Here is an 11,492-nt window from a genome sequence, read left to right as displayed (position 1 = left end):
TTCTTTGATTTGGTTTTATTTATTTTATTTCTTATATCTTTTTGTTATTCGAGATTGTCTTGAATTTTTCCTTAGATTCTTCTTTACATTCTCCTTATTTTTTAATTAGATAACCTTTCATGCTCTCCTTAAATTTTCTTCATAGATTCTCTTCTAACTTTCCTTAAACTCCTCCCTAAATCCTCCTCATACTCTCAGAAAAATGTGACGATAATCGAGGGGAATATAACAAAATGTAAGAAATTTAAGAGGAACTAAGAAAGCTGGGAAAAATTTAAGAAGAATTGGGGAAGAGATCTAAAGAGAGTGTGAGCAATTTCTAAGAGGGGAATTAAACAAAATCTAAATTAAACTTGTGGGAAAATTGAAGAAAACTTAGGATAATCTCGGGGTAGTAAAAATATAAAATATTTGAGAAGAAACTAACAAATCGAAGAAACATCTAAAAGAAGTTTAGTTAAGAAAGTTAGAAGAGGAGAATATGAGTACGACTGTATCAAGTCCATTAATCTAAGAGGGGAAATTTGAAGAAGAATTTCAGAAAAATGTGAGGATAATCTGAGAATAAAAAGAATTTCAAGGAAACTAAAGAATTTAATCAGTATCGAGGAAAAATTTCAGGAAAAATTTAAAGAGCCTAATGAATTTAAGATTTAACAAGAATGTAAAGATAATTTAAAAGTTTTATGAAATAAAGGTAATTTGAGGAGAACTTGTAGGAAAACGGAAAGAAAATGTGAAAATGGGACGAATTGATGAAATTAAAAAAAAACTCAAAAGGCAGTCAACTCATCTACGGGGAACCTGAGGGCAATTAAGGAAAAATGTGAAAGAAACCAAAACAAAATAGGACTGAGATTGTGAGAAATTTCAAGAGAATCTGAAGAATTGAAGCGTTTCTGATTGAATTTCAAGGAAAATTTATAGAGAATTTGCGGATATTCTTGGAAGAATATGAGTAAAAATATAAGAAATTTGAGGAGAATTTAACGAATCAAAGGAGCATCTATGAAAATTCTAAAGAGAAACTTAGAAGAGGAGAATATGAATGAAAATGTATTGCGTCTAAGAAGAGAATTTTGTAGAATAAAAAGAATTAGAGCAGAATCGCAAAAAATGTTACGATAGTTTAGGAAAATATTACTAAGAATTTGGAAATTTTAAGGGAACTGAAAAGAATTTCAACAGGTATTTAAAGAGAATCCAAGGAAATATTAAAGGAGTATGTGAAGATAATCTAAAAATTTCAAAAAGTAAAGAGAATTTGAGGAGAACTTGTGAGAAAATGGAAGGAAAATGTGAAGCTTCCCCGAGAATCTATCAAAATCTAAGGAGACTAATATGAGTTTAATCTAAAAGAAGAATTTTGTGGAATGAGAAGAATTTGCGGAGAAATCTAAGGAGGGTGAGGATAATCTAAGAAAAAACCTATAAAATCTGAGAAGAATTTCAGTGAATCTGAAAAAATCTTATAAAACATATAAGGACAATGTGAGGCTAATCGGAAATAAATGTGAAAAAATACAAAGAACTGAGAAAACTAAAAGACTCGAGAGACAGTTTAGTGCGAAGAACTTGAGAGTAATTTAAACATGCCTGAAATTTGAAGTTATTTCAGGAAAATCTAAGAAATTGAAGCGTTTGGGACAGAATTTCAGAGAAAATTATGAAGAATTTGAGGAGAGATCTAAGAAGAATGTAAAAAAACCTTGATAATCTGAGAAGAATTTCAGTGACAATCCAAGAAAACTGAAGAAAACCCGCAAAAAAATAAAAAAATGTAGGTAAAACACTTTTCCTGTCTACGAGGTTTCTAAGTACTTTTTTATCATTTTGCCAAATGCTGCTACTTTGAATTAACATTCACTTCGCCCTCGTGTGTGCAAACTACATGCATATGCATGCGATAATAGTTAATCTACCCCACCTTTACCGTCATCACTCTATTTTCTAATATTGTCATATTTTGTTGCATATTTTCGCTATTTTTTGATAAGGCAACAATTATTGAATATTTTATGCACAATAGTCACCATACCAACGACAATAAGAATCAATTTTTAATTCCCGATAAAAATTTAAGTGCCTTCGCTTGGAAATTTTTAAGTTTTTTCCGCGATAATCACAAACTTTTATCTTTTCCTGAGTTACCACTCGTAAAAACTTGAATAAATTGCCGGACAGTGTTGGGTAATGCGCTCGATTCTGACCACTGCTTTAAATCTTCACCAACGCGCCACCAAGTCATGGAGTATTTAGACCCAATCCGCAGAAAAGTCAATCCCGAGCAGAAAACCAACTTCTTCTTGGGACTTCTTTTCACGTAATTTCAAGTCAAAAGTGAATTACAATTACCTTTTATTTGCTTACAGATACTCGCGACAAATTTTAATGAATGGATTTCGAAAAGAGTTGACACAGGACGACATCTACGAGGTACTTCCGTCGTACAAGTCCCAAAGACTAGGAGACAAACTGGAAAAAGAATGGAAGAAATTGACTGTTGGATCAAAAAGGGCCTCAGTCTTTCGACTTTTGTGGAGGTGTTACGGACCGGAGTACCTTTTGATTCTTGCCTCTCTTGTCATTCCGGTACTTCTAGGGTAAGTACCCATTTTACCACCCCCAAAGACCTGTGAAGTTCTTTCAGAGTCCTCCAACCCAAAATTTTGAAGAAGTTTATTTCCAACTTCTCCAAACAGGGAAGTAAAGACGCATATTTCCAGGGAATCGTTCTGGTACTCATTCTTTTTGCCCAGTCTGTCTACAATCAGAATTTTTTTCTCCGGATCAGTACGTACGCGTTGAAAATTCGAGTCGCTTTCACCTCCTTAATCTACCGACACATGATGAAAGTCAATTCGAAGGATATTTCAGTTGGTAAAACTGTAACTCTTATTACAAAAGACGTGACCGAATTCCAAAGTGTCTTCATTCTGTCGTACTTGCTTCAAGACGTTGTAATATGTTGCATGACCTTCTACGTCTTGTACACAGAAATAGGATGGCTTTTTCTAGTCCTCGTCTTCATAATCGCACTCATCGTACTACCAGACAGTAAGTTGGTACCACCCTCACTCAAAAACTTTGATAATTTCTTCAGCTTGCTTGGCCTTTTGGGTAAAATCAATGAAAACGAAAACTCTGACGAAAACCGAGGAGAGATGCCAACAAACCAAAGAAGTCCTCAGTGCGATTAAGTTGGTAAAACTGTATTTTCTGGGGGGGAATTTCAGCGACCGCGCCTGCGAGCTCCGACGGTGAGTACCCTTTAGTACAATCTCCTCTAATTTTCCTTCCAGGAAAGAAGTCCCTCTCATTAAACGAATCCAGACACTGTTATGGGTAAAATACGTCTTCGCCGACTTCATCCTGTCTCTTTCGTGGTACTGCCTTCTGGTTACTTGCATCTACTTTGGGTTGAAACTAAACTCCGGGACTCTATTTCTGATTATGAACAGTATCCACGTGATTTCCAGATCGGTGAAACTAACTTTTCCGGTGGTACTCCAAAAAGTTGCGACTCTGATCGCTGTGGTACGACGAATTGAAGAGTTCCTCAACCACAGTGGTACTCCGGAGTCAGAAAACGAAACTTCAGACGTGGCGCCACAAATCGTGGGCTCAAATCTACGAATTTCTAACTGTGAGCTCAACTTTAACACTTCTGAAGGAGTTACGGTCATCACAGGCCCTGTTGGGAGCGGCAAGTCAACTCTTCTGAAAGCACTAGCAAGAGAACACAACTTGGAGGAAGGAAATTTAACAGTCTCTGGAAGCATTTCTTACGCTTCTCAAGAGCCGTGGTTGTTCCCTTCAACTATTAAACAAAACGTTCTCTTTGGCTCCAGATACAACAAGCAGCGGTACTATGAAGTGTTAAGAGTCTGCGCCTTACTCTACGATCTCGAGGGACTAAAATATGGAGACCAAACTCTGGTAGTCGACAGAGGTGTTAATCTAAGCAAAGGCCAACAAGTTAGAATTAACCTCGCGCGTGCTGTGTACAAGAACCGCGACATCTACTTGCTAGATGATTGCTTATCAAGTCTTGATGTCTTGGTCTCTGATTTTATCTACAAAGAGTGCATTTTGAAGTTCTTAGATGGTAAGATAGTCGTACTGACGTCTCAGAATTTGAGACACATTGCGGCGGCAAACAACGTGGTCGCTTTGGGGGAACAAAAAGACTTCTTGGTTCCGGCGACTCAGGAGGAGTTGATGACAGAACCTGAGGACGATGGCAATGAAAGATTCGCTCTTCTTCCAAAGAACCAAAAGAGACTTTATGAAGAGTACAAGAGAAGTGGATCTGTGCCTCTACAAGTCTACAAGAGCTACGTGGCGTCTGGAGGCTACGTCCTCTTCGTCGTGGTTTTCTTACTATCATTCCCATTCCAGTTCTTGAGTAGTACCGTCCCGAAGTTAGAGAGCAAATGGTAAGGTAACTTCTTCTTCTTCTGAGCTTCGAAGTTTGTTTCCAGGGTCAACGCCGAGCAAACCATCTTCAGCAACGCAACTGGGGAGAAGTTCGAAGAAGCTCTTCAGAAACGCCACCAAATGACGTACCTCCTCCCCATTGTTGTTCTAACAGTGACAATAATCGACTTGTTGAAAATCACAATGTTTTGGTCCTTTGCAGCCAGAGCTTCCATCAGCATCCACAAACTCCTCTTTGAAAGAGTTACAAGCGCCACGATGAAGTTCTTCGATACCCATTTAATCGGAACGATATTGAATCGGTTTTCTGAGGATCTCCTCTACATCGATGAAGTTCTTCCGTATTCGTTTCTGACGCTTATTAAAGTGAGTTGTACCTAACTTCCGGTTACCAAAGTTGTGCAGATTTTTTCAGCTTTTATTGGGACTGTTATTGTGATAGTTACAGTGAACCCTTTGTTTGTCATTCCTCCGGTTCTCTCAGTGACTGTTCTTTCGTTTGCTAGATTGTTTTATCTGAAGACGGGGCGTGCCCTCAAACGATTGGAGTTTTCTAGTAAGTGAAATTAGTACCACTTTAGCTGACTAGTACTAGAAGTACCACTTTACGGACTGTGTTTCTTTCAGCACGGAGTCCTTTGCTCGGCGCGATTAATGCAACCATGGAGGGTCTCACCACTGTAAGAATTTCGCACCAACAAAGAATTCTACAAGAAGAATTCGACAGGAATTTAGATGTGCACATTTCTTGCTCGTACATCTATTTGACCACAAGAGAAACTTTCTATTTTCTTGTCCATTTGTGTGGTATTTGCTTCTTTGCCTTCGTCGTGGTTTTGTTTTTAGTACTGGATAAAGGTACCACCAAACCCAACAACTCACTTGATTGTACCAACAGTTTTAGGTACTTCCGTGGGCGATGTTGGTTTGGTACTCATTCAGACCACCATCTTCATCAGTCTTCAGAAATTCTTGTTTCGGTGCTGGACGGTGGTGGAAAACGACATGGCGACAATGGAGCGCACTTTGGAGTACACCAAGCAAGAACAGGAAAAAATTGGAGGTTTGTTGGTGAAGAAGTGGCCTCAAAAGGGTCAAATTAAGTGCCAGAAGCTCTTCTTTGCGTACAATGACAATGACTGGGTGTTGAAAGATCTGAATTTTTGTGTGGAATCCAAGGAAAAAGTGGCCGTGATTGGGAGAACCGGTACTGGAAAAACCTCCATGGTGTATTCTTTGTTGCGCCTGTATAATTTTCAAGGAGACGTGACCATCGATGGTGTCGACATCACAACTCTTCCTTTGGACTTTTTCAGATCGAAAATCTCCGTTGTTCCTCAAGATCCAACTCTGTTTACTGGTTCTTTGAGGTACAATGTCGATCCAACGGGGAAGTACTCAGATGAAGAGATTTGGGCGACTATTAGAACTGTTAAATTATCAACACTTTTCCAAAGTCTTGATGATAGAATTAGCAATGAATCGCTCCTAAGTGTTGGACAGAAGCAGTTGATTTGTTTGTGCAGAGCCTTAATTCGGAAGAGCAAAATTGTGGTTTTGGACGAACTGACTGCTAATGTTGATAACGAGGTGGAGACGATGATTCATGAGATCATTGAAGAGTTTTTTGTTGATAGTACCGTTCTTATGGTTACACATAAATTGCGGTACATTTTGAATTACGATAAAGTGCTCGTTTTGGAAAAGGGGCAAATTGTTGAATGTGGAAATCCGGTATATTTATTGCAGAATGAAAGTGGGCTGCTGTTTAAAATGTATAAAAACAACTGATAAAAGTTGTTGATAAGGTTGTAACTTTGCTTTTGGAAGGTATTTTTTGCAGTTTTTTAGATGTAATTAAATGTATGCAATTTTTTTCTTTTAGTAGTTTTTCCAAAATTTTAATTGCTTTTAACTCCAATATTTGTTGACGTACATGACAAATTAGCACAGTTTTGGATTATGCGTAAAATTCTGCGTTAAATGGGCATCAATAACTTTAGGTTTCTTCACAAATTAACGAAATTATTAACCGAATTAGGTTGTGTTGTACGAGTGACATTTCAATCGGATTTTTTACAAAAAAAACGCTTATAGAATTTTGGATTTCTAAGAGCAAATTTTAAGCAAAAAAAAAGAAAAACCATGACGAAAACCGCATCTTTCTACCTGTCATAGTTTCAAAGATACTGAGAATTGAAAATTTCGAAAATAAAAACCATCTATGCGAAATTTAAATCGCCCTTAACTCAGTTATTTTTTGTGGTACATGGATTTCGAGCTCGGATTTAGAATCTGCGTAAAATGAGTACCAACAACTTCAGTTTGCTCTAAAAATAAGCGAGATAGCGACCGAATTAGATAGTTATAAAAATTTTGGTCCTCTATTAAATCCGAAGATTTAATGGGCCATAACTCAGTTATTTGTTGAAAAATTAGTAGTTTTGGATTCAGCGTGAAATTCTGCTTAAAATGAGCCCTAATAGCGTAAGTTTGCTTCACAAATAAACTAGATGTTGATCGAAATAGGTTTAAAGAAGACCTATTAGGAGTAATTTTCAAATATCTCTTTTTGACGTTTAATGCCTTTGAGTTGTAGATGAATGGAAAGAGCAGCTTGAAGTCTATCATCTGCCCAAACTTCAGACCGGTAGGGAAAGTACATAGTTTATGAAAGGCGATCAAAAATCGAAAATTTCCATTTTTTTTTTTTTTCAAAAAAAATACAATATCACGAAATTATCCGAAACTTTAATGGCCCATAACTGAGTTATCTGTCGACGTCCGAGAATTTTGAGCACGCATTTGGATTCACCGTGAAATTCTGCGTAAAACGAGTACCAATAACGTAAGTTTGCTCCAAAAATAAACGAGATATCGAAAATGAAAGAATATAATATAAATTTCACTGTTTTTTTTTGTAACGCGCTCTTATAAATCTAGTGGCATGACGAAACAAATTATGCACCGTTCATTAAAAAACGATTAGAAAAAAAGTCCAAACGAACTCCAGCAGTTGGAAGAGAAATGCAACATATTTATTATTTCCAAAATACACATGCACTAACATAATTAAAATACTTCTCATTTATTAATATTTTGCAATTTTACATTTTCACATAACAAATATAACAATACATTCTTCGAAACCCATTTGACGAATTCTTTAAAACCTTGGTATTACAAAAATAGAAACATGGAAAAAATCCGTCAAATGTGCAAGTATTACAAAATAAAAGGTACGTTTATTAAAAATTTTAAAATACAAAACTAAGCAACAATAAATTAGGTATTTCATTGCAACAATATGACGGTAAAAATTAAATAAAATAAATGCAAAAAAAATATTTGTTAGTTGAGTGACGGTGTCCCTAATTCATTCCATCGTACTTCTATATTTGGCCACTTGGTTTGTAATATCGTCAGCATGGGATTTGATTCGCTGACAGCCCGCAAATCGGACTCCAACAGAACGCACTCACCTATCCTGAATCTAATCTGGAAACATAAAGATATATACAGAGTGATCAAATGAATTTTTAACTAGTGGACTGCCAAAAATAGAGCACGTACTTGTCCGTCCAGATTGCTCTGCGCTAATCCATTATAATGCACTAGTGTAAACAGGTCAGGCATCGGATTATCTTCTTTAGGAAAAAACTCGTCCATAAAGCTATTTAATAGTATTATACCTAAATTTTCAGGATCCAACTTTTTCCTCATAATATCTACACTGGAAGTCAAAGATTTGTATATAAAAATTGGTTATAATGTCAACTTACTATGCTTCTTCACTGACTAGATCTAAAGCTTGGAGGACATCTTGTAATAGTGACGAACTAATGAAATTGTTTCCGTCAGGATCAAAGTGCTTGAAGACGCGTTTTGCTTGGTCCGTTTTGGTTTCCGGACTAACCAAACGCCGCTCCGTGCTGAATAATACTGAAAATGACGTTGTGTTGAGTATGTTTTGTTGTTTTTTAATTGTTTTTGCAATATTTAAATATAAAAGAGGAAAACAAAAAAGGAAATAACAAAAAAAAACATTAAAAACTTTTGTCAACATTGAACAAGCTCTATCTCTGTCCACCAGCGTTTTCTCATTCATTCTAATAGCGTAATGCGGCTAATGCGGCCTAAACTCAGAGATGGATTAAGGTCGGTTGAGGCCCTGGACGAAGGAAAAAATTTCAGGCTCTTTCTAAAATTGCTTTCTCGGTTTTGTTTGAATTTTCTCTTTAGATTTTCTTTAGATTCTGGAAACTGCCTTTTATTTTAGGTTCTTTTTGAATCCTTTTGGATTTTTTTTAAGCTTCTCTTGTCAGTATTTCCTAGATTTTCTTTACTTTTGTTTTTTATTTCGTTGAGATTTTCTAGATTTCCTTTAGATTCTCTTGACCTTTTACAGCCTTGAATTCTCATTAATTAGTGTAATAATCATTCTTTTTTTATTTTTATATTTCATGTATTCTTCGAAAATCTTCGAAATCATATTTTTAGACACTTGAATTCTGTTTAATTCTCTATATTCACCATAGATTTTTTAAATACTCAACGAGATATTTTTAAAGTTTCCTCTTCAGCCTGTTTGGACATCTATTATTCTTTTTAGATTGTTCTTAAAGTTTCTTTGATTAGAACCTCTATGAAATTTAAGATTCTTTTTAGAGCATTCAGGTCTCGCTTCTTTCTTCAAATTCTCTTTAGAGTTTAGTTAGATCTTCAAAGTTTCTTAAAATTGTTTTAATTTTCCCTTTAGATTCTCCAGATTTCTTTTGGCCTTTTAAAGCCTTAAATTTTTATAAATTAATGATCCTTCCATTTTATGTTCATACACTTGCTTTTTCATTCTTGTATTTTACAGATTCTTTTCTATTCTCTTTGTTTTATTCTTCATTCTAATAAATTCATAAAGTTTACAAAATCTTAGAATTCATATTTTTAGACCCTTGATTTCTCTTAGAAGTATTTGACTTACAGTCTTCGTAGAATTTCTAAATATTTTTATAGTTTCTTCGAATACTTTTTCTTCTTTAGTCGGTTTAGATATTTACTTACAATTTTCTTTGCCCTCCCAATTTTATATGTATTCAGCTATTCCTGTTTTCTGTTCAGTTTTTTTTTCTCTTAAATTATGTTTATATTCTTTCTACTTTCTCTAGATTCTTTGAATTCTCTTTATAGTTGTATAAATTCTGTCTAAATTTTCAAGATTTTCAATGCATCTCTTTATAGGCACAATATAGAAAATGTTTTAAGCATTAGGACGGCTATGAAACGTCAAAGAAATTTGTCGCTCATTACAAATGTGAGTTTAAATTTTTCCAACTGACATTTGTAGTCAATTCATAGAGCAGTTAGTTTTGAAAAAAACTGTTCTGGTTGTGCTTTGAAGCCTGAAATCAATAATTTTTAAATAATTTTGAATATTTTTAGTGCTTGACAGCAATTTCCAAGGCACTCTTTTAATGCTAGAAACATTTATAAACACATTGTATATAAATATTTTCCGTAAATTATGTTTAAAGCCTCTGGTTCTTCTTTCTTTCTTTAAATTCCCTTTAGATTTTCTTTAATTCTTTCTAAATATTCTCTACGCTTTCTATAGATTTCCTTAGATTCTCTATCCGCCTTTGCCTCTTCTTCGATTTTTTTTCTCATTTAAAACAATATGAATTAATTCGAAATTGCAATTACCTGTTAGATGAGTATCAGAGCCAAGGACCCAAACAGGATGAATTGGATTTTTATAAAATGAGCCAACAGTGCAATACCGCAAATGTTCCATTGTTGTAATAAACCCAATTTCACTTTGTTTTTCCAATCCTTTCAGTTCTAAAACAAACGAATATAACCAATGTCTCAAAAAAACATGTTTCTTTTCATTAATTTTAAAATGATTAAACAATTTTAGCGACTTTCATTCTGGCACTAAAATCGTTCTGTAATGAGAAGCCACTAAAAATCGTTGAATGTTTAATCATTTATAAGCAGCCTGTATACGAAAAATTAAACCTACTTAAACCACCAACGTCCTGTTCATGGTCCCAAACGTAAGTCGTAGCTCTGCCTGTGATCATAAGATTAATCAGACTCTGACTTCCATACCCATAAGTGTCGTCAATTAAAGGCTCTGAGATGTCATTAGAATTGTCTGTTTGTACTCCTTCCAACCCCTGAGAAACACAATCTTATTTTACGGTACCCCAAAATAGAACTTATACAAACCCTTGTCATAATAACAGAATATAGAAACAACAAAATCCCAAACTGAGACTTCAGGTGTTGAATATGATCTAAATAGTATTTCCTAACCTCCTCAATATTCTGAAACGTGTGTGTTTTCAGATTTTCATGAAAAGACGAGTTTTCATGAAAAACTGGCTCAGGTTCATTAGAAATTCCATTTTCCTGGTGATTGGAAATGAAACCGTCACTAACATGGTTAAGGTCACTATGTATATACACTATGTAATACTTCTGGTTGCTGCACTGTTCCAAAATTTCACTTAAAGCATTGACGAGAGAAAGATTTTGCATGTCAGAATTCACCGCCTAAAATGCGTACAATCAAACTCCTGTTGATAATCACAACTCTCTCACCTTTTCCCTAAACGACAAATCCTTATATTTCAGCAACAAATTTTTTAGAATAAACGCTTGAACTGGGGCGATTATTGCGCAGGGACCGCCTTCGGATTGTTCCAAGGCTGTGGGCTCGCTTGTACTAAAATAAAAGCCTGCAAACGCCCCCAATTAGTGTTTTAATGAGATAAATGTGGTAATGGGGTACCTTGGGACCATCGCCTAAATATGTCAGGTTTGATGTCGTCACCCCAGAGGAGTCTTTTGATATCCGATAGTTCTTGATCATGGGATAAGGGCGAAGTCTCGGCCATGTTGCTTGGGAAGGTGGTAAAAAGTCCTAGAAATGATGAAATTTCGCGTTAATAAGCACTCGATATTGAATAGGTTAGAATTGGGCGACATTTGGGAAACGACATTGTCGTGCCAACGTGACGGGGGAAAACGACAAATTCCACTAGACGCAG

The 11,492-nt window shown here is 35.5% G+C and overlaps 2 protein-coding genes across 2 annotated transcripts; one reads left to right on the top strand and one right to left on the bottom strand.

Annotated features, from left to right (window-relative positions):
- Positions 1–2,191: 2,191 nt before the first annotated feature.
- On the top strand, positions 2,192–6,231 carry LOC148177340 (ATP-binding cassette sub-family C member 4-like). Its single transcript, XM_088033314.1, has 9 exons — positions 2,192–2,323; positions 2,373–2,603; positions 2,651–3,057; positions 3,104–3,260; positions 3,303–4,439; positions 4,485–4,806; positions 4,846–4,996; positions 5,068–5,298; positions 5,345–6,231. Exons 1-9 carry the CDS (start codon positions 2,247–2,249, stop codon positions 6,229–6,231), a joined length of 3,600 nt encoding a protein of 1,199 aa, XP_087889440.1. The 5' UTR covers positions 2,192–2,246.
- A 1,225-nt stretch (positions 6,232–7,456) lies between these two features.
- LOC148177339 (ubiquitin carboxyl-terminal hydrolase MINDY-3 homolog) lies at positions 7,457–11,492 on the bottom strand. Its single transcript, XM_088032320.1, has 8 exons — positions 11,234–11,492; positions 11,044–11,180; positions 10,669–10,995; positions 10,460–10,616; positions 10,138–10,275; positions 8,223–8,382; positions 8,014–8,173; positions 7,457–7,938 (listed from the first exon to the last, which is right to left on the bottom strand). Exons 1-8 carry the CDS (start codon positions 11,337–11,339, stop codon positions 7,792–7,794), a joined length of 1,332 nt encoding a protein of 443 aa, XP_087888446.1. The 5' UTR covers positions 11,340–11,492; the 3' UTR covers positions 7,457–7,791.

The sequence above is a fragment of the Gnatocerus cornutus genome, chromosome 3 (assembly GCF_029298725.1).
Source record: "Gnatocerus cornutus isolate USDA-ARS CGAHR chromosome 3, icGnaCorn1.1, whole genome shotgun sequence".
Lineage (NCBI taxonomy): Eukaryota > Metazoa > Arthropoda > Insecta > Coleoptera > Tenebrionidae > Gnatocerus > Gnatocerus cornutus.
The sequence above is the reverse complement of the archived record's forward strand: the minus strand, read 5'-3'. Positions and strand labels throughout refer to the sequence as shown.